At 44.4% G+C, this 24,170-nt stretch overlaps 1 protein-coding gene across 3 annotated transcripts in view; it reads left to right on the forward strand.

Moving 5' to 3' along the window:
- The first annotated feature begins 9,309 nt into the window (after positions 1-9,309).
- Positions 9,310-24,170, forward strand: part of rptor (regulatory associated protein of MTOR, complex 1) — a 151,651-nt gene continuing 136,790 nt past the window's right edge. For all 3 annotated transcript variants that reach the window (XM_079730641.1, XM_079730643.1, XM_079730642.1), the window contains exons 1-3: positions 9,310-9,700; positions 10,466-10,637; positions 22,925-23,027. In XM_079730641.1, coding sequence (XP_079586767.1) covers positions 10,473-10,637; positions 22,925-23,027 — 268 coding nt within the window. In that variant the 5' untranslated portion in view covers positions 9,310-9,700; positions 10,466-10,472. The remainder of the gene's footprint in view (positions 9,701-10,465; positions 10,638-22,924; positions 23,028-24,170) is intronic.

Consider the following 24,170-nt stretch of genomic DNA (forward strand, 5'->3'; position numbering starts at 1 on the left):
GGTTGTTCCCGGTTCCGTGCCACACACCGCGACGTGCTGCCTATGTTGGAGATCAGAGGGTTCAGGTGTTTCAGCACAACGGAGCTGTCCACCCGGTCTGAGCCTGGAGAGATGCTTAGCCCACCTTATATAGGACCCGGTGCAGCACGCGCTCGCTGCATCACCGGAGTGGAGCAGCGAGGTTCTTAGCGCGAGGCCCCGCCCACTTATTTAAGGTGGTACCCAAATGTCGATAAAAGCGGAAGATGCGCTCCAGCAACACGACGTTAAGAAGAAACACGGACAATAAAAGCAGCCAAGTTGGAGAGCGAAATATTGTTATTTCACAGAATGTCTAGGTCTGAATCGTGCTTGTTTCGGCATTCTGGCGGAATTATTCTCATGGTTAATTTATAGAACGCCCTGGGATGTGATTATTGTGCATTTCGGCGCAATTCGTTTTAAATGAACGATTTCAAGGGGTTAGTAACTCTGTATTTGAGTGAAGCTATTCAGTGAAGACTTTTTTTGCTTTGAAGGGGAGAATCGTGAGAGCGTAAGCTCGGCTGAAGTTCCCTCCTTTATTTTCTCCCGCGCTATCTCTTCTCTCCTCTTCTCTCCTCCTCTCTCCTCTTATCTTCTCTCCTCTTCTCTCCTCCTCTCTCCTCTCCTCTTATCTCCTCTCCTCCTCTCTTCTCTCCTCCTCTCTCCTCTTATCTTCTCTCCTCTTCTCTCCTCCTATCCCCTCTTCTCTCCTCCTATCTCCTCTTCTCTCCTCTTCTCTCCCCTTCTCTTCTCTCCTCTTCTCTCCTCTCCTCTCCTCTTATCTCCTCTCCTCCTCTCTTCTCTCCTTTCCTCTCCTCTCCTCTCCTCTTCTCTCCTCTCCTCTCCTCTCCTCTCCTCTCCTCTCCTCTCCTCTCCTTTCCTCCCTGTCTCTCTCGTCGGCATCATTGTGTTTCTCTCGGCTTTTCACTGCTGCGTCTCTCATACCCCACATACCAAAAACACACCATCAATGTGTGGTAGGTCTACGGCTGTTCATAAAAAAATTACAAATAATAAATGAATACACGTAATTGATGAATAGACTAAACGCACAAACGGGTGAATGATGGATTGATGGATTACTTTTATTGTTATTCTATTATTAATGGGTTTATGAGCTGTCATTGGTCTATGGTCATAACTCTCGTCATAACTTTCCAGCGTCATATTCGATAACCTGTAGGCCCGCCTCATCCTACCTGCACGGACATGGATGTAATACTCAGATGGCTCAGCCAGAGGCAGCAATGAAACATGAAAAGACAAGACAAGAGAAAGAGACCGATCTACTTTTTCTGGCTCCATCGCTGCTTTGGCAGATACCTGATGTCACAAGATGTGATCATAAGAATTATTAATATTCAAATAAGCCGCTGCGATGGCTTTATGCCGACGCGGGTATGCTTGGCTATTGCATACATTAATAATGGAAAAAAGATATAGGGGATATAGGCCTATAGCGCAACGTTGGGGTATTGAAATCATCCGTTTGTGCAAATATGACCAAACATAACTTAAATATGCTGAGTGCGACGCATTCAGCATGCTTATTTATTTATGTGTTCAGTTTACATCAAAGAGATGTCGTCAAGTATTGACCCGTAAAAAATCGCCAGTTAAATCTCCTATAGTTTGTCCAAAGTCAGGATATCCAGCCAGCAGCTGGCTGTGATAAGATGAAAACGGACCAATCACATCGCTTTAATTTATTGACTTATCGATCGAGGGAGTTGTAATCAGCTAGTTGCCAATCTGCAGGAGAGGAAAGAAGGAGATAACAAACAGTTAATGGCATCGCGCAGCCAAAGGCAGCTTTCCCTGATGGCTGCACATGCCAATTACATCCATGAGGCAATCCTTACCATTAGCCACCGCTAAGTGACGGGCCCTTATGTTCCTGGAAGGTACAAATATTTAATCCTGCAGCTGCGCATTGGAACCCACTGGAATCCACCCGTAACCCACTGGAATATGCTACGGCACTGCGATGTCAACGCTACAAGACACCTATCCAGCTCCTGCACTCTGCATACATCCGCCTTACCTTCTGTCGTGTCTACCTCTGGCTCCACCCCAGTCTCACCCTGAACCAGTCCACCGCTGGAAACAATGTGTAAAGTGATCAGTCAGTCAATGTTCGCGTTAACTGGCTCTGTCCAGTCACTTTACAATAAAGACCCATTGAACCGAACTTGGACTTCGACTCTGGAAAATAAATGCGTCTATTGAGTTTTAGTATGGGTGCTATAGTAATATACTACCGGCATCAATCGTTGAAGGGGCCAGGGAGGAACCGAAGCTTAAACACATTGCTTGTTCAATTCGTTATATCCCCTCACCTCGGCGCTCGCTAGAGCAGGGCCTGCCAGCTAGTTAGGGATTCCTGGCGGCTTTCTTGGCTGAACAATAGGGTGACAGCTCTCCTGCTGTTAAGCTCTCTATTCTCTTGCTTCTCCTCCTTTCCCTCCAAGGTAAAGCGGAGGTAAAGACTAGATCTGGGTCTGCCTCATGATTGGACAGTGTGTGTTCCCCCCCCCCCCCGTGGGAGATGAGTCATTAGTGACACAATGGAACAATGGCGCCAAAAAAGCATCACATAAGGACACGCGTGTGCTGCAAGCGCTTGTTTACGGTATGCATGAGGGATGATCAGACTGTCGGATTCTGTGGTTTTCTGAATGTTGTTCTCGTGTGGGCATACGTTCTGCTTGTGTTGCATGCATGGGCCCACGCACACACACACACGTGCACACACACACACACACACACACACAACACAAAAGCAGAAAACACAAAAAATACCTGCGTGCTTGGGTATAGTTTTGTGCGTTCTAATCCCCTCACTTTCAGTTTATATTTGTTTTGCCCCTTCTTCACTACCAGTCTATCCACATGAAACCAAAGGTGACGTATCTGATGCTAATGACACCGCATGCTGCCTGACCCTGGCACTAGGCTCATCATCATTCTCCCGTTAGCCCACACATTAGTGCTCTCGCTCAGACCGCTCTCTTCATCAGGCAGTTCGATCCGGCTCTAGGTGGATCCGTCCGGCCCCGACCGGCAGTGGCTTGGCTCAATAGTCTGTGGCAGGGAAAGTGTCCACACAGGGGGGCCGGAGGTCGGCCTTAAGCCCCCTGGAGGAGAACGGCTCCGTTAGCGGGTAGGCTATCAGGTAGCCTACCCAGTATTTATGAACACAGGCAGATATTTATAAGAGCTAGTATCGTGTAATAGCGTCATAGCAAAGTGATGCTCAAGGAAAAGCATAACTTGGTTATAACAAGAATAACTCTGCGCACTGTGTTGCTTAGCTGAAGGCAGGATTGATGGAGGATGGAGGTTTGTGATCTCTGCAGCAGACAAAAGTGATGTTTCTGAATGTTTCTCAATGAAGTTTCTTTTCGTACAGCAGAGACTGCACTCAAAGTCCAAGGTTATGATTTTTGAATTGCTTTTTTTTGTTTGTGTGCTACTGCACCGTATTCAGTTTGAAAACCATCGATGAGACGAAGACACTGTTTGGGCAACAGCCAGCAGGACTCTGGCATACCACGATTTATATCCTGAACGATCAATCAGGATCAATAATCAATCAATCAAGGGTTAATCAATCAAGGCGTTGCATCTGATAAATGATGACAAAAGCCAGAAGGTTTGTCTTTAAATCACGGCAGCTGTTTACCAGTGTTGCTATATCGTTCAGCAATGTAACACACTTAGGTCATCTTCATGTAATAACTTTAAACCATCATCCAGGCCTTTTCCCCTGTCGCCGATGCGTTCTTCTCAAAAAAATATGGTTAACCTTTCAGTAATAAAACTATATGACTGCGCTATAAAAGCGTCCCCGTTCCCACAGAGCTTGCGGGTTTAGAGACAATCTGATGTACTTACCGTTTAGTGGCCTGGCTCGCCCTGGCACCTGTGGAAGCAGGTGTGTTTTAGGACTCAATAATGTTATGGGGCCGCAGCTCTGTGACCCAGAAGATAGAGGCTGGCAGGAGACAATAAAGATGAGACACTCTTTACCTTCTCTCTCTCCATTATGCGAAGCTAAAGCTCTCTTCGTAAACGTTAAGGTTGCTCGGCTTGTGGGTCACATCGTGTCTTTCAACCACTCAACGTGTTTTCTCCGGTGCTAGATCTCAAAAAGGTTTCCGGGATCAGGGCCATCGTTGTGTAAGAGTTAGCACACTTGTTTGTATTCCTAACTTTTCTATTCTGTTGTTTTTCTAACACGCTTTGTGCTGGGTAGGAGTGCAGGAGATTGAAGTGTCCTCACTTACGGTTAGCCCTAGACAGTAAACCGGATCAGACAGCATCGTCGAGAAGAGGAAATTACCGAGAAACTTCAGACATACAAGGGGCTGAAAGAGGATTGAAATACGTTTTCATGATTATCCAAGAGTTTTATTCAGGTAAATGCATTATAGAAACAGCCTGTATTCTGTGCGTAACCTTTCAATGGCTTTCCTTCAAGATGAAGAAAGGCACCTATAGAGGTGAGAAAATAGAAGGTAATCATGTCAAAATGGTCTTTCTGTCCTATCTCACACATATAAATGGTGTGAAAACCATTTCCTATACCTACTCTGCCTTTTTGGTTGTTTAAGAAACTTGCTTGTGCAGCATTCACACAGAAGTAGCTTCGGATTAATGCATCTGAAGAGGTGTAAATTGTAAATCCAAAATTGACATGTCTACTTAACTACCTCACCTACCGATCGATACATGGTAGATTAACCAGGAGAGGACAGGAGACCAACACATACTCTATGTGAGTACCCTGGTCCCCTCTGTGGATACGCGCTCATCATTAGGCACACAATACGACCATAACCTTTCTATTCAGAAAATAGAAACGGCTCAGTCTTTTGAAGTGGTCTGCATGGAATTGGGTTGCTCTCTCCAAACAAAGCCCTCATCACTGCCCACACCTCTTAGTCGGAGAGTCTAAATGGGAGGCTCTCGTTCACCTGGTTAATGGTTCTCACAGCCGTGGACACAGTGTGGGCTCATCGGGTAATGGCTGTGAAAACGTGGAATGCTATCATGGAAAATGGAGAAATAAGTTAGTGCTGTATTGGAGGGTCTGTGTCTGTGTGTTGTGCATGTGTTTGTGTGTGTGTGTGTGTGTCTATGCTTGTGTGTCTATGTATGTGTGTGTGTGCGTTTGTGTGTGTGTGTCTGTATGTGTGTGTGTGTTTCTATGTATGTGTGTGCGTGTGTTTCTATGTATGTGTGTGTGTGTGTGTGTGTGTGTGTGTGTGTGTCTGTGTGTGTGTGTGTATGTGTGTGTGTGTGTGTGTGTTATAACAGCTCCTGTTTGTTCTACTCAAGGCCAAGGTCAAACCGACCTGTTCTTAACCTGTATCTGTCCTCTATTCTCTCTCATTATCCTGCACTCTATTATTTCTATCCTTGTTCAGTGAATTACATCTTAACACGGTACTACATTGACATAGTGTAATGAAATTGTTAAGCAATATACTATTTTAATATTATCCTTTCCTCTTGCTCCATTGTAAGGCCAAGCTTTTGAAATATAAATGAAGTAAGAAAGCTGGGGGTAGCCAGTATCTGAGCGATTGGCTCATGATGAAATCAGATAATGATTGATGATGAATGGCAGTGTAATACGTCTACATCTTCATTCCAGTGTTAACATAGCTTCCCATTAGCCTCCAGTGATGCGTTATATAGGGTTTCCTTGCAGGTTCAGCTCCGACTCATGTGATGTGTCATGGATGTATGGCAATGAATGAATGTGCGCCGGCATCAGCTGCCATTGATTATGCTGTCTGTGGAGGCCACCAGCAATTAGAGGAATTACGTAGGCTGTCTGCGCTTCTCTTAACGTTCAGAATGCATTTGGCAGGTCATAACAGCCTTGACTGATGCAAAACGCTTTGTTGGATTAAAACCCACTTATGAAACATTGAAATTGATATGCAGTGTTTAATCTGGCAGTTTTAGGAAGGGTGTTTAAAAATGGCATCTCTCCATTGGAGGATAATGTTGCAGGGATGATGATTTTTTTTTGGTTAAGAAGTCTGTGTCGCCTTCCTCATACTCGAATATGACCCGTTCTTTGCTGATTCCCGACGGATGTCATTACTCTTTTTCTTGATTATCCATTCAATAATAATGCCAATGTCAAACCGTCATCAGGATTTCATCCTATGCTGTTACTTTTGTATTCTCTTCAGACCACAATGAGGTGACGCATCAATATTAATTGGATTTTCATAGTTTAGAAAATTGGCCACTTCCTCAAGCGGGTTATCCAATAAGTCTGTACATCCGTACACCTCGCACTTATTATTTCTTTCTGGGCAAAAAAGTCCCAAAACCTCTTTGTATCCTTTGTCCTTCATCCTTCACCCTTAAACTTCTTGATCAACACAAACCAGAATAAAAATGTTGACTTCAAGATCCAACTGCTGTTCTCCTTCATGTAACTTTGAATCATTTCTTGAAGTTTTGAAGAAGTTGATTTATAGCTGACTAAAGGATTTGTACAAAATGAAACGTCTGGTGCCATCTGTGAGACAGTGGCAGCGTGGAGACTTATGATGACCACAATGCAGATGAACCCTTCTGGTCACTCACTCCCTGGTGATTCAGTTGGTAGTGTGAGCAACGGGCATAACACAGAAGTAGCTGGTATCAGAGAGAGCATTTCATCCGCGCAGAGAGAACGGTGCAATTGCCGGAGCGACTTTGTTTTCCTTTCCATAATTGGATCTAATGAGTTCAAATGAGACAGTGCTATTATAGGCTGTGCACTCAGAAAAACACGAAACAGCTCACAAAACCTTCAAATGTGCTGTACTCCCAGCACCGCTTTGGCCAACCCACCATGTTTGGGCCAACCTCCATCACACCTAGAAATTGGGTTGGTTCCTCCTGGGAATATGTTACGCATGCATGAACAGATGTACGTACGCACGTACGGAAGCACGCACACACTGGGACGTACGGACGCAAGCTTGCATGCACACACACACACACACACTCATGCGAGTGCACACGTATGTACACACACAAGCATATACAAACACAAATACACACACACCACACACCACACGTACACACACACGCACACACACTCCACACCTCACATGCACACACAGATGCACACATGCACTCCAGGTGGCCAGGGCGCTGTTCCTTCAGCACAGGTCATTGCAATAATAACTGCAGGGACGAATACACTGAGGAAGGCTTTCCCATGTTGTGTCCTGTAACTGGGCCGGTGTTTTTACGTTTTCTGATGGATGCTTTTTTGTGATTGGTGGAATCTAGGCTAGACTCTGTTTGAATAGAACCATCAACATACATATATATATATTTTCAGCATATCTTAGTTCAACAATGCTTTGTTATGTTGCATTTGTTTAAAGTGCTGTCAAACATGCCACTGCCAACTGTTTTTCCGTGTTGTCGAAGCAGAAGGCAACAACGAACTGTTGTGTCATTTCTATCCCAGTGACAGATGGGACAGCTTTATCTCACTATGACTCCTCTTTCAGGAACAAACACCCATGCTCCAACCGTTTGGGGAAAAGGCAAAGAGAGACAAAAGGACAAAGAAACAAAACAATAAAAAAAATAAACTGTTACTGCACGCATATATGAACACCCACACACACAGGCATGCACGTGCACACATGTACACACACACACACACACACATATTCACGCGTACAACCACGCGCACACACACACACACACGCAAACATAAGCATATTAAGCATATGCATCACCATTCATTCAGCATAAATGAACAATAACAAGCATCATACACAGACATGTATCCAGTCATACGTTCCTACCATTTAAACTGTGTTTAACTGTCCTTAGGTCCGATGGCAAAAGCATCCCTTGACCTGTCCCTGCATTGAATCGCCCTCTCCCTTTTCTTCCTTCTCAGAACCGTCCTCCAACACCAACGTCAAGAAGGCCTCACTCTCCCCAGACGGCCCTCTCTGTGGTGGCGAATACCCTCCTCCTGCTCCTCACAGACGCTCCCCTCTTCTCCGTCTCCTTGGCCTGCCTACTGGCTGCCGCACAGCGGGGATCCGCCCAGCCCAGTGCCCCCAGTCCCCCCCCCCACTCCCCTCACTGGCCTCGGCTAGAGGGGACCTCCTCGGCTGGCATGCTAAACCTGGCTCCGGTACGGCTTCTGATCTGATTAGACCGGGGTTGTCTAGGGTTCCGTCTGCCCGGTGGCACTCGACAGCTCGACCTTGCGGTAACCACAGATGATTGCTATCGGTGCAATGCGATTCACGCTCCACCTTATCTCTCCTATCCCACAATAGAACAGCACACGCGGAGCGGTAGCTCCATGCATGCATGAAATACATGGGTAAGTCTCGATGGAATACTGCTTATGTGTGTGTCTACTCTCTTACACGGATGTCTTCGCTGTTGGAAATACCACCGTATGGCAATGAAAGAATCTTCTTGATTTACTCAGTTAAGTAAGTGAGTTGGTTTGCTAACATAGCAGAAGCAGTCCACTCTTGTTGGTGGTCCTTCAGTAGATCACACCTATTCCGTAGAAGAACTGCAGCTGATCTCTTGTGAGGAGCGTTCACTGTCCTGTCAGTTAGAACTCAAAGTAAACATTTGAAAAGGATGTATTGTGTTTCTCTTGTTCTTAGTGAAGGCTGTGTTGGTGATTTGATTTCCCTGTAGTTTACAGGGGAAGAGAAACAGTAGGCCAAAATGCTTTTTTTCCCCAAATAAAATTTAGTATGTGTGGTAGCAGACCACATTATAAATACTTCTGCCCTAATTCTTGAAATATTTTAATATTTTAACATGAAAATAAGGATTTCACTTCTGAAGGTGTTTTTTGCCTCTCTTGAATAAAGGAAGGTTTTTTTTTAAGTAGGCCTAATGTATGAAACAAGATATATATAAACGTTTATCAATCAAAAACAGATCCATGTAATAAAAAATGATAGGTCCCCTATTATTTGCCAACCATGTTTAAGTACTCTAGCAATTAGTGGGTTATACAGGCCCTGTTTAATATCACTTCACACAAAGAGAAACGGTATGCATACACATATTGCGCCTTTTTTGTTTTTTAAACGGCATCAATTTTTTCCCCCAACCATTCATTGTGGTACCGTGTGGTTTGTTTGTGTTGTGATTTGTCAGCCGCCCAGCCGCGCTGCTGACGACTCTGACACGCTTGCCGCCGCAATGCATTCTGGGTCCATACCAAGATGGCTGCGCCCTTGCCGAAGTGCTGAAGAAGTGCCTCCCAGAGAAATTTCCAGGAATTTCGGTGGAATTGGCGTTCACAACACCACGAATCCACACAACGCGAAACACACACAGCGACACAACCACCCCGCAAACTCCCAAAGTGACACGAGTCGGTCCTTCCCGTGGCTGTGGCAGACTGTCGGTGTGAAGATGGGCCTCATCTGGAGCCCCTTCCCGTAGCGAACCGCCGTGGGGAGAGGACCCGCAGGTTCCCCTGCAAACACCTGCCCGTAGAACTTGGACTTGACGGCTTTGACATCATCTATAGACTGTGGACGCTACCGTACAACTTCTTGTGCAGAATTGTCTGCGCGACCGTGTCTGTCATCGTGAGAACGCGACGAGGTTCCCCCATCCCGATAGAGAACCGCACCGCACTGCCAAGGTCTGAACGCTGCATTTGCCTTCCCATACGAAGCGCCCATTGCTCCATATGTGTCTTGAGTTGTGTTGTTGCGGTGGTTCCAGACATTCTTTGCATAGTGCTGCTCGGCCATGCGGACACGCTGCATTGCAGGCGCAGTGTGATCGTTAACGTGACGCTCGGAGCTGTCAGATCAGCGAGTGGAGCTCACCTATTAGCGGGTGCCTTTGTACACACAAGTTGTATTGAGGATACTCCACTTGTCTGATCGCGGTGTGTGTGTGTGTGTGTGTGTGTGTGTGTGTGTGTGTGTGTGTGTGAGAGAGAGTTACGATAAGGAGATAAAACACGTGGAGATAAGTCAAAACTGTTTCAAGGTGTAACAGGGAATGTTAACCTTTTTTGATTTACAATTTAAATGAAGGTTTTATGACTAAATTGGATTGATATGAATTAATTTAGGGCAGACTGGGCAATTGTTTTTGGTTTAAAACATACTTAGGCTGATGGTTTATTTACATATTTGATGTCACCTGTCAGATACAAATTTAATTGTCTCTATCGTCTACTCTAAACCCTTAAGTGCATACAACATAACCAGCTGCTGTCACTATTTTTCCAGATGTTTTAGAAGCTACATCGGATACATTTGCGTTTACCTATCAGTTGTGAGACCTCAGTCACAATCCTAAACAAAAATTGATTGGAGGGTTTCCTAAACTTTGTTATCCATACGTGTTCCACAAGTGGCAGTGAGAATAACCCTCTGTGGTACTCTCCCTACAGGGCCTTAATGAAAATGGACGTGGACTTGCATTCACCGGCTGTGGGACTGGCTGAGGAAGAGGAGCCCGACCTCAGTGACTGGAAGCTCCCCTTGGCCTTCATGAAGAAGCGCCACTCGGAGAAGATTGAGGGATCCAAAGCCCTGGCACAGAGCTGGAGGATGAAGGACCGGGTAATCTCCTTCTCTTTTCCTCCGTTGTTGGGGTGGCTTGGGAGGTGCTGTTTTATACGGTCATTGCATGCCTTTAGGTCTCATCGGTGAGCCCTGCACGGCACGCTGTGTTAATTCTTTCAGGACTGTACTGGTAATTTGTATACAAATTAAAATGCAATTATGTGCTTGACTCACTACTTCAGAATTGTAGTGATTTATAATTCAATCTTTCAGGTTTGAGATTTCAAATAAGGCAAAATTAGCATTCGGTTTAATCTTCCTCCACATAAAAAACTCACAGCAGGCGTGAATAGAAGAAGCAAGAGGTCTATTATGCAGAAATGTCATGTGAGATCATGGTTATTATAATCTCGGAACCAGCAATCCTACTATGTTATTGCCGAGCTTTTTAGGTGAGAAGTACACATCCAGGAAAATCTAAAACTGAAAGTTACTAATTGATGTTTTGTTACTGAGATATTCTACTGAAGAAAGTGGAGAAAGTGCCCAGAAGGGGATTTTTAAGAAGGATGTTTATTTTCTTTAGTTGCCAGTTTGCACGTTGATTTGAAACCACTTTAAGCATTTTGATCACCGGGCAAGAGGTTTAGCTTGCCTTCCCATCGGGAACAGATTGTGTTTGCTGTTAGCGAAGGACATACTTACAGATCCAGCCACATGAGTGGTTGAAAGGAAAGTGAAAGAAAGTGAAAAAAAAGAAGTGAAAGCGAAGCACACTTTAAACCCAGATTAGAGCTAGTCGCCTGTCAGACTTTGGGTTATTAATCTAAAGTCTGGTTTGTGCGACAAGGTTCCCGTTCTCGTAATGCTGTAATTGGGTGTTGTCATTTCTGTTTCATTATTATCATCTGTGATCCTCCTTGTGGGCTGATAACATAAGAAGACTCAAATATTGTCATGTAAATAAATCCCTTTTGAGGATTCATATGTTGCTGTTTTGTCTTCATCCACCTTCGACCAGCACTTAATAGTTTAGTTGAACTCAGCTAAATTCAATAGTTTAATTTAACTAAACTATTAAAGTGTAGTACCTGTGTAGTACTTACCTGTACTACTAAGGGTAACGGTCTAATTTTAGTAGTTTAGTCGTTTGGTAATGGCCCACCTTATATGTTGGATCGGAGCTCTTCATGGGGTTGGGCTTTCTCCTCGTTTCAATTGATGGGTCTATCGCTTGTTTCCTAGGAGTGATTGTATCTCCTAATGTCGTATTTGAAAGCTTCAGTACATTTGAGTCCAACATATTCATTATGGATCACCTTTAATAGTGAAGTCGCAGAGTAGTAAAGTTTCTACCTGTTGAGTTATCATTGGACCGCGTGTCGTGCTAGACATTAGCGTTGTGCCATGAGGGCAAATCAATCCCAGGGCAACAAGGCTCCAGCGGTGCACTGAATTGTGAAACTTTATTACTTCTATACTCCTGTGCCCACTATTTCATTTAGCTGCGGGGCATGCATGCTTTTCCGTGGCAGATCTACCTCAAACCTTTCCCAGGTGAATGGGTTATACCGCGTCTCTCTGCCATGCAGCTCTCATATAAAAGGTAAAAGGTACCTTTTGATCCAGCACCGCGCTGCCTGGCTGATTATATCCTCGGCCCATACGTATGGAGAGATATAGTTCTAATAATGCCAGGTGCCACACAGTCATACATAACCCGCACTGGCTCGTCCTCGGCTCCTGGGGTAGACATCCAGCAGGATGACACTTTAACGCCGCCGTGCTGCTCAGACATGGCCGGGGTTCCGGCGCGGTGCGTGTTGAGCTGTGGTGCTCCGGGGCGCCACTGAGTAAAAGCGTGTCATTAAATATGAGTCCGATTATTGATTTAAAAAGACGGAACTACTCCTGGCTCCGATCTCCCGTTTCCTCGTCGTCGGGCTCAACACCCGCTAGCGAATTAAGGTGAATTCACTGTGCGTCGTTCATCCTTCCCGCTCAATTTGAGGGAGATGTTGACGCATACGCGATGCATATGGAAAGTTGACGAGAGCTCAATCTGTGAGTGTTTTATTGTTGTTGCACATGGGTAGCATCCGTCAAGATGTCGTCCTGTATCCATCCACCTACGCACAAGCGAGAGAATACCTGGTGCAGTCGATGGCAGACGTATTAAGGGGAGGAATAAAACGGTGGCAATATGTGTGGAATAAAAAGAAAAAATGTGTGAACAGGATATTGAAGGTCAAGGCAAGAGAATGGAAGAAGTTGAAGCGGCAAACTTCAGCCAATCATCGGCTGTTAAATATGGTTGTGTCTCGGCTGACGTAATAAGCCAAGACAGAGGTCAAATGAGCTTGTGCCGCTGAGCCAGTCGGTCTGCAGGAATCCATAATGTTGTGTTAGGAATAACTGCGGATTAGAAGGCCGTTACAGCTCCAGCAACGTTGGAGGTGGTGTGGTCTGTGGACCACGGACGGCTACACTCCATGACTCCCTTCCTGCAATGCACAATACAATGTGTTGGAAAGGAATTGCTAAAATCGAGTGTGTGTGCTATGGTACTAGATTTGTACAAAACTTAATAAATCATTACATGCTGAATTTACAGTGTCTTATGTATAACTTCTCATTTCAGTAAGTGTATTGGAAAGCCAATACCATAATTATGATCAAAGTCAACACAACAATTAGTATTGTTCGGCCATCTTACTCTAAGTACATTATTGTAAAAGAGTAGGATATTGTGGAACCAATCCCTGGGGATGGTAATAACCTGATGGAAAGCAAGCAATGAGTGCTTTCCAGAGCCAGCTGCTATTCCAACAGTTAGGATAGTCAGAGCTCCACTGATGGTTCTATTGAGTAGGTCAGGAATGATGCTCAGCACCCTGGGAAATCAGTCTACACGCACACACATCATGCTGCTCGCTTTGAGTGGATAAAGGTCAACAAAAGCGATTTGTATCACAATTGTGTGGCTCTGTTCCTATATGTACAAACATTTGCAAGTGTGCATCTGTTTATGGTAATTTTCTGTGAATTTAGTCGCGTGTGTGCATTTCCTTTCTACGATGGCGTGTATGCGTGGGAATTCTGTGCGAGTGTCGCCTGGTGAGGCTGTTTGGCACAGTGGTGTGACAACAGCTTCTAGGAGGTGAAATGGCTATCATTACTGTAAAGAAGGTCAGGTCCAATTCCGAATAGTTCTGGGTTTGATGGCACATAACTCCACTTAACCAATAATGGGCTGCCCTGATCATTGGCAAAGGAAGCCATCAAGATGACAAATAGTGATTGACACAGTCTCACTTTATTGAGCGCTAGTAGCGCAGTCATTAGCGCCTTCACTTCTCCCGGGTGATTGGCTGGATATTTACTCCTAGTGAACTGGGTTGGACCACAGTGTGGGAGAAGGGGGCGGGACCTTCGCTCTGCACATTAGTTTGTACAGTCTAAGTGCTTGCAGCTACCGGTGATTTGCAGGTCAGGGCGTAATGAACAAGAAATGAGTACTGCTCTGTAGAAGCCAACTCATCTCAAAGTGCTTACATGGCTCTTTCTCCAGAATGGTTGTAAGATTATCTATCATCTGATGCCTCTTGAGAGAAGGAGCAAGCTAAGTTTACATGTCTTCATTAGTTCTTAGGCAAAGTTGTGGAGGCTAGTTTATGTTCAATCTCTCAAAAGTGACAGACTGTGTAAAGTAGACATTATAGTGCAAACAGTGACAAATAGTGCAAATATGTTTCAAAATAAAACCTTCTTTGCTGTAAAAAAATGACAATATCTAAATTTGTTAGTTTTTTACTAAACTAAATAAATGTAGTTAAAATCTCACCGTGTCAACCGTTTGTATCTATTTTCCAGCTCTACTTTTTTTGAGCTCGACCTTAACACGTCTAGCATTATAAACTTATCCAAAATGTTATGACAGATTATTTCCACTTTCCAAATAACGTGTTCATTAGCTGCACATATTAATGCACATAAGCCTTGGTTATATTTGACTCCACAGATTATTATTCTCATCATAGGGCAGGCGATAGGCTTATATCTATAGTACTTGAAAAGCTTGGAGGATATTCCAACTTAACCATATGCTTTAGCCTGTTCAACACTCATTTTCATATTCCTAAAATACATTTATTTCTATGTATGTTTCGAGTTACAAAGGCTCATTCATGATTTAATGATAATTAAATCATGTATGAGCATGTGTAACTTGTGAAAACATCCGTTAAAAAAAATAATTTAGGATCATGTATAATAAAGCCTCTATCTTCCCGTCGCAACCTTTTTTACTAGAAAAATCGACAAAAATAACTATAATAAAGCTGAACAGACTGAGGCTCACTGAAGCAGCATGGTAATGACTCACCTGTGTGATAATGTATGTTTGTGAAGCAAGTCCCTGTGGCGAGTCAGAGCTGTAATTCCAACGCTTGACCTGTTGCGCGCTCACTAGCAGGCCTGGAGCCGATCGATGTGCCATGCTATTTTAATAGCCTTTGTTTATTGCCGGCCACACTAATGGAATAATCAGAGCCCATTGATCCCTGCACCGAGAGGTGCAGGTGGGGGCAGCGGTGTGGCATCAGGCTGGGGCAGGGGCAGCAGGCTTGGTTGGCCTCAGGAGAACCATGTGCCATTTATTAATGACTGGAATATGGCCACCAATTACACACAAGAGCTTACCCAGAATGACAAGCTGGTGGGAGACAGCTGTGAGGAACTCAGGCAAAAGCTATGGGGAGTACTGATGGGTACTTGTTATGAGTGATTGCCCACTACTGATGGGCTTACGACACCTTGAATATATATACTTGCAAAAACGTATTGATTTTATGTATTCTTTTATTGGTCTCTGGATTAAAAGTTTGCATATGAGGCAAAATAGTTTGTAGGCTTGAGGTCTTAGGACACACAGCAGCATTGCTTTTTTAACCATCTCCCTCTCCCCCCTCTCTGTCCTTTGTCACTCTGTCTCTGTTTGTCTCCCTTCTCCCTTGCACTTGTCTCTGCCAGAGCCAGGATTCATGATATTATCAGAAATCCATGAGGTCCAGTGGACCTGTATTACGATCTCATTTAGTTGAGACTTTCCTCTTTAGATTAACTTCAAAAGTCAAATCAAGACATGCCCGACACACACACCCGATTAATAAAGATAATTGTTGTTATTGACGTGATGGGGCATTGACTCGGTGGAAAGGGCTTCTTTAAATGCCTCTGCCCTCTAGTCTACTCCAATCTGTTTTCTCAGGGATTGACACCCTCATCCATCCATATATCCTCCTCCAACCTTTGTGGATGTCATGCCTCTGCATGGCTTATGTTAAACGCAACGAGACAGGTTGTTCTTATCTGCTTAGCGTGGCCTGACAACATTTATTCAAAATGTATTCAAGTCGTGACAGATTCTCAATTATCTTTTGACATGGCATGGCCTGTCGGTTATCTTTTGTAAGTGGTGGTTAAAGTGGTTGCTAACGGCTGCTTGTTTTCATTCATTTCACCGTTGCACCCACAGTGAACGCCCAGACACATGCTAATCGGACAGCCTGGTGGTAGCTAGCACCCAGAGGAGCTTTGTAACATACTACCCGTCTGTTACCAGTTAAAATGTATGCCGGGCTAGAAACGTATACAAATTATTTTAGCGGGAATAAATGTTGACATTTATTGACATGTCATAATAAACATAACATATTAACTTGATACTGGTTATATACACCGGCGTCAGAATGTATGCATTAAATCAGCTGACACATGCACACGATTAATGTGAGCAACATCTGATGTGATGATGAGATGGGACGGAACAGTTCTACCCCTCCATCTGTCTCTTCATGTGTAAATGATCATCAGTTGTGTTATTACTTACCATCATTGGACAGGCAGGCAAAGCATCAATTCATCCATGCTGTTTATCATACAGTGTAAATCATCTTTGCGTCTCCATTGAGCTGCCAGCGGTGCTGGAGTGATGTCTAGTGTGTTACACGCCAATCTAATATCGCCTGATCCACCTCTGACACTGATCCAATCAATGGAGCTCAATTTGATTCATTCAATCTGCCAGGGTTGAAGGTTAGACTGGGTTTAGGCCTGTGATTACTCACGGTATTCATTGGTTCTCGGTTATCTCCCTCCCTCCCTCCCCCCCTCCAAGTGTCCATCAAAATGCATCACATATATTACAGTGCCTGGATTTAGACCAATTAGAGCTGGTGTAAGAATATACATTTATTAGACATGAATGGAGGCAAAAGGACCTAGGCCCACAAGACATATAATTAGGCGACTTCGGCCATTGTCAAAATAGAAAACTCCGGTATTTTTGGGCAGCAAAACGTCTGCTCCAAAGCCAAACCCTCAAGCCCCATCAGTCACTCCCTTACAATATCCCAGGAATATCTTTCGATGTTCCTCAACAGAAGCCTAACCTCTGTAAAACTGTTATTGTGTTTTTTTCCCCCCTTGCCCTCTGCCCGCAGATATTCAACACACATCCGTCTGACATTTTTTCCCGTGTGGGGCCACAATGGCCTTTTATTCTAACACAGAACTTTGGCCTTAACACATCCCCAAGGCTCGCTGTCCTTTCCACTGTTGTGTGTTAAAGGCCAGAGCACAGTCCCTCATCCCTAATGGGGTCCATGTCGGCGGGCTGATGTCGGCAGTAAAGGTCTTTCTCTGTAGCACCACTCCGCCCCAGATGTAGCTGAGATACATGCCCGGGTGACAGCTCATGTAATGGATCAGGTTGTGTGAGCACTCTTATTCAGCCAGCGGTAGAAATCGTTGGTTACGTATGCAGTTGGGGTGTAACGATCCACCTAGTTTTACCGAACCGGCACGGTACAGGCACTTCTGGGTGGTTACAGGGGTGGACTGCGGTGCGTAAATGTGGAAGCCGATGTTCCCCCCGGACCGTTTAGCCAAAGTATACTACTCCGTAATCCGACTCCGTAACTACGGAGACCCCTCGAGCATTCGCAGTTGTTGTAAATAAACTTCCAAAGCTTTTCAAATCTTATTTGGTGTTTTATTGGTCCTTAATGTGCAAAGTTAACAATGTACAAAGTAAATAAGGTGCAAAGTCAAACCGGAGAAGTGATTCCGGAAATGATTTTGTTAGAGGACCAATGACAGCCCTTGCCGTCTCCGTTGCATCGACGGAAAGTTAAAAAATATTGGATGTGCGCGTAAGCTACGGAGAGCGTCTCCGACAGGCTCTCCGGCGACGGGTGCATGTTGAAGTGCTGTGTCTACGTACAGCACGTCAACATGCACACACATTTGAAAAGGCACCATCCAGGTGTTACTATCACCGTTGCTGTGGGAAAAAAAAACGAGCTGTGCAAACCCAGCTCACGACACTATTTCAACAACCCCTGTCTGGGAATTCAGAAATGCAAATGCCATGACCAAGTTTATTGGTGTTTTCATTGCTGCTGATCTACGGCCATTCTCCGTTGTTGACAAACAAGCAGTTTTTAAAAATTTCCCCTTAACTATGAACCGTACCGTGACTTCAAATCTGAGGTACGTACCGAACCGTGACGTTTGTGTACCGTAACACCCCTAGTATGTAGGCTTGTTGAACCTATTTGTATAGAGTGTTTCCCCCAGGGAATGTCTTAGTCAAGGTGGTCCCTACTGTCCCCACCGGGGGGGGGACAGTACAAAACTGTCCCTACGACAGTTTTGTACTTTGTTAATGCATAATAATAATAATTTAAATAATAATAATAATAATAATAATAATAATAATAATAATAATAATAATAATAATAAAAGAAAAAATGTGTAATTTTCTTTTAAAATACATTGGTAGTCAAGGCGGGGCCCTAGAGTTGTTAAAGCGGCCGCCTTAACCATACAGTGCTGGGGGAAACACTGGTGTACAATCTACTGCTAAGAAGGTCAAGGTACTAGGTTAGGGGGAAATTAGTATGAGAAGGTGATGGACAGAGGATGTGTGTGCGGACACTCTTTCCACAGTTGAGTGGGACTAGCATAGTGACCTTTTCCTTTGGCCTGTGGAAGAGAGGTCGTGGCTTTAATTAGCTTTGTCATGATACCTGACTGACGACACACTCACTAACTCACTCTCTTTCTCACTCTTAGAAATTCCATATAGGCTAAGGGATGAGAGTGATGAGGTTCTTCCTCAATAACATTTTCATTGAACCTTCATTAATAATTTGTTAGTATTAAATTTATTTTATTTATGGATGCTTTTGCTATTACTCTTGATTTGACTTCCCTTCCCCTTTCCCCACTCAGTTCTACCTGTGAGTCCTCAAGACTATATGCGTGAACGCCCGATCATTAAATATAATATAGGCTACAAAATCATCAAGTGAATAGGGAAACTATATGTTGACCATTGTCTGTCTTGATTAGGATGAATTCTAATGTTATCATATTTATGTTAAACCAAAATAACAATATGTGCTCTTTTGTATCACAACTCTTAAATATACTCTTTGAACTCTTCAATGATGATGATAACAACTATTGTGCTTTTGTTGTTTTATTTCAATTAGTTTAGGTCCACTCTTTTTCAACCGTTTTCAAAGCTCTTTGCGGCTGCAGCATCACCTACTTGGTAAAGAGCTGAGGCCCCGTCCACACGGAGACCAAACGGGCGAAAACGACCCGGTTTTCTGAGGTTCAGGAATATCTCAGTAAAGACGGATTCATTGCGAAACCGCATCAAGCTGTAGAAACGCTGTAGTAAATATTCAAGGCGCTGGTTCTCCACAGAAAAAAGTGGAGCGCATCAAGCCTGCGTGCATACATCTGCGCGCTGTATACAAACATTCAGTCACGAGGAGATTCAACCTTTTAAATTGAGCAGGAATACTTTTTAATGTACAGTTAGTAATTAAATGTATCAAGGGGCTGTATTTCAAGCTACGAAAAGAATACAAATAAAATAATAAATAAAAAATTCAACGCAACTCTGACGTCGCTCAGCTGGTGGGGGCCTAATGACGTCATCGTTTGCGTTTCAGGCGTCCACACGAATCCTAACACGAAACCGCATGGGTCCGGATTGATTTGAAACCACCCTCGGCCATGGTTTCAGGAATGTGTGGTTTCGGGCACCGGATTCGCCGGCTCCGTCTGGATGGTCGGCCGAAATGCACAAGACTTAGGCGGTTTCACCAACAGCTCCGTGTGGACAGGGCCTAAGTTAAGTGATAAAGGCTCTCACAACCTTAGGTTTGGAAAGGAATAGGATTACAAAAAAGGTCAGGTGGCTATTGTGCAAAGTGTCTGTCAATGAATGCTGTTCTTCCACAGCTGAAGAGAACACACACACTGGAGGATAGACTTCCAGAACACTATTTTTAGTGTGTGGTTGTGTGTGTGTGTTACACCCATAGTGTGCATATACATGTTGATATAAAATGGCAGTGGATTTTGGATGAAACTGTTAGTTAAAAATACTGAATAGAATAATCAATAGAAAAATTGTTGTTTTGCAAGTTGAGAAGCGGTCCACACAATTCTTGTTGGTATCATTAATTGCTACCGTTCTTCATTGGTAAATACCCACTGAACACGCAGTAATTATCGTGTAGTGCGCGTGTGTGTGTGTGTGGGTACTGTCGTGTTAAGGTGCGAAGGTGAGGGACTGCAGGAGAGAAAGGCAGCAGACGGCCTCATATTGCAACATCCCCCCGGCAACAGACTGCAATCTTTCACAAAACCAACTTTTACAAATCTCATAATGCGTCGGAAGAGTTTGCTTTTGACCTCGGGGCTAATTGGAGCCCAGAGTGCACAAAAGCAGATGATGGCTAAGAACACTTTCTGCTTTGGCAAATCTACTTTGGCAGACTTTAGCGAGCTGTTGCGCCAACACCTGGTGATGTAACTCTCTTCCCCTGGCCAAGGCCTTGCCGATTACCTGGTATCGACCTGGGCATTGATTGCCATGCTCCATGAAACTGGGCACAAACAATGTCCACATGGCGGAACGTCGATGCCAGAAATGACCAAAAATTAATCTAAAACCTTCCTTCCGCGCCGGTGCACTGTGGAATAATTTTGCAATGAAGCGATTTGTTGTGACATGGACTGTGAGGACTATCTTGATTACAGGACGCTCGTATCAAATGCTGTTATAGCTGAACCTTGTGTTCCTCAACATTTGACATCACAGAATCATGACCCTGCCCACCCTTAATGATGCAGGACATGAGGGAACATAACTGACATCCGCTCTGGAGTCTGGACGTCAGGCACAGGATGCACAAGGGTCCTGAGTCACAGAGTCGGAGCAAAACAAACCTCATCAGCGCCTTATAGCATGTGTGGGATGTCACACCTTTCCAAAGTAAAGCTAGACAGACCTTCATGGTTCGGCTGTGGTCCAGGGATTTGTTGGTGATTGTCAGGTGGTGCGAGTCTCACCTGGAGAAGGTCTATTTCTGACCGGATGACGAACCTTCAAGCGTCACTGAGGTGGCGTGTGCGTGCGTGCGTGCGTGCCTGCGTGCGTGCGTGTGTGCGTGCGTGCTGAATTGCGAAAAAACAAATCACGCAAATATAAAAATAGCTTATGGCTTTTATACATTACCTGATACCTGGCTCATCTCTTCTCAACTTGCTTTGGTCCCAAGGTACCTCATTTTCCACTGCAGATATCAGCTGAAGATATCACCCCCCCCTCCCCCTCAATGTCAAGGTCGTCATAGTGATGCAGCATGAAAATAACGTGAGGTAATCTTCAGCGTGACGCACACCCAGGAACAACGGAGGATATCGAAGAGATGTCCTACGTTCCGAAATCACACACTTTTTTCTTTTTACTTCAGCTAACCTCACTAGTCGCTGCAGTACAGTATCTGTTACCCGTGATTCCACTGATGAGCACACCGGTAGTGCCACCCAGCGAGTATCGTTGGCTCAGTCGATGTGACGTGTCTCCTGCTGCAGAGGATCGTGGGGCAGAATAGCCGACAGCCTGCTGCGTTGCCTACGGCGAAACGCGACCGGATGTAGTGCAACATCCTGACATTTTTGGTGTACCGCATTTGCCATGCTATGTGTTTTGACATGCGACGTGGTATACTAACTACCATGGTTGTATGGGTAGGTGTTGGAACGCAGGGGTGTTCTTGATTGTCGGTATGGGGCCGGTTGGCATCGGTAGCCAATGCCGAATCGCTGAGGAGGCAGCTGAATTAAAAGGACTGCGGTTGCGTTAGGAGCTTGGCTGCCTAAAAAGGTCTCCTGTCACGCAATGAAGACTCAGTGAGACTGATCTCTGGTTTTTCAGTGCATATCGATGTCATTGTTTGGGTGAAATATTATCCCAGACCGCCTGATATTTTGTGAGCATAAGCAATTAGTGGAGTGCATATGTTGGGCAGCTTGGAAGCTCGTTGGGCCTAAGGAAACATGCTAAACGTTTCCGTCTTTCTGGGTGTACTTGTGTACTCCTGTTTTTTATTCAACATGTTTGGCCAGTGCTGAAGGAACGTGTGTGTGTGTGTGTGTGCGCGCGCGTGTGACGTGTGTGTGTGCGTGCGTGATCCGGGCCCGGAGGATCGATGGTTGTTCTGTTTCAGAGATTGTTTACCCGACTCCGTCTCTATCCCGGTGGGCTTCCGTTTCTGGGCTACACCGGGCTCCAGGAGACTTGGAGACACTACTAACCTGTATACAAGTGACAGAGACACACTGTTGGTCCAGGAGCAGGTCAGCCTGGGAGGCACACTGCGGTGTATCAGCAGCCTCCTACTTCAGGCAGGGCAGGCCGTAGCAGGAGTGTAGACGGTACGCCAGGAGGACCAGGATGGTGGTCTACTCAGTGGGGCAACTTCTAGGGGATTTTCGGCACCTTCAACTATTAGAAAAATCCTCTTCTAGTCTTATTTTATGTTTGTTTTTCCTATAACAGCCTAAATAAATATCCAAATTGATTGTTCCCCTCTTAGTGTAGAATCAAAAGTAATGATCTGCAATTAGACACTGGAGAAAATCATTTGGGATAAAAGCAATGACAAATTAAATAGGTAAAATTAATTAGAAATAGTGGATGTCACTAATAGTGTTAAAATACATTTATAATACTGTGTTTTATTTAATAATTAAAATTTAAGATAGATCAAGGCTAAGTAAAAAACATCTATGGAAGGCTGAAACTGAAAGTGAAATCACTTCACCTCCTAGTAAGTCTGGCCAAGTGCGGTGAAGACATCAATCTCAAACTGTACCCTAACATCATCTGCTTACTTACTGCTACTGATCTGTCCATGAAGTACTTGTTAATGTTATTCTGACATTATTGTGGTTGGTTGTGTCTCCTCCAGATGAAGACGGTGAGCGTGGCCTTGGTGCTGTGTCTCAACGTGGGAGTGGACCCTCCCGACGTCGTGAAGACCTCCCCTTGTGCCAGGCTGGAATGCTGGATAGGTGAGAACATGAATGACTCACTCACTCAACTTATTTATGTATGGTCCATATATGCATATCTATGTCATATATCATCTTGCCAGGTTTCTGATCTTATCTTATCATTTTCTTTATGTGATTTAATTTAATGTAACATCTAAAATATGTATGTATGCATGCAAAACTGAGTGAAGGGGAGGAAATAAACACGGCAAACTTATTTGTCTGAAGAATTTCAGGCCAACTGTTATAGTGCAAAATTGTTGAATTTGAAGTTAATGTAATGTGCAGGAAGTTTATCCCAACAAGAACCTCTGAAGAATCGAATACCTGACAGACAAAGCACAGACAAAGGAGGAAGTAGTCTCTTTAGAGAAGGGACTCTTCCTCCATGTCCTTCAAGACCGTTTATATCAAGGGTTCAACTTTTCTAGAGTTCTCTGCATTTGCTCGTACCTAGTGCTTCAGAAAATTGTGCCGAAAGAAAATTCTGATGATATTGGGCATTGAACCCAGCGCATATGAATGAATATGTGAATCACAGGGCTCAAAAATACTGTTGTGTCTGCAATAATGTTATACACACACACACACACACACACACACACACACACACACACACACACACACACACACACACACACACACACACACACACACACACACACACACACACACACACACTCAAAACCCCCTTGTTGTGGAAATGATGCATATTCTCAAAACAAGGCTTCAATTTATCATCTCAGCAGTGGTTTAATTGTCTGTGCATGAAGGGTATCAATATCCCCCGCTATTCTGTCAATACGTTATTCTCTGCCTACTGAGCAGAATTTTATATATGCCCCATCCATATACTGCAATCCCTTCTGCCCCATTGATTTCCTCTCTATTTTTTCTTCCTGTGCGTTTGGGCAATTGTTCTAGAGCTGTGGCTTACCGAGGAGGAAACAATATTGGAATAAGCGCGGCTCCATGTCTCCTTGTGTAACGCAAAGCTGTTGTGAATTGTTCAGTGTCTGCGATCCCGCCATTATGGTTGCAAATCGAGGTTTTGAGTCGTGTTAGGACTCAGCCGCCGAGTCATGAGACATTTTCTCTGCACTCATCTCAACAAAGTCTTCCTTCTGAATTATGCATTGGTGTGGTTCTCGGCGAGCTTTT

Source organism: Pollachius pollachius (genome assembly GCF_949987615.1).
Source record: "Pollachius pollachius genome assembly, chromosome: 2".
In the NCBI taxonomy this organism is placed as follows: Eukaryota; Metazoa; Chordata; class Actinopteri; order Gadiformes; family Gadidae; genus Pollachius; species Pollachius pollachius.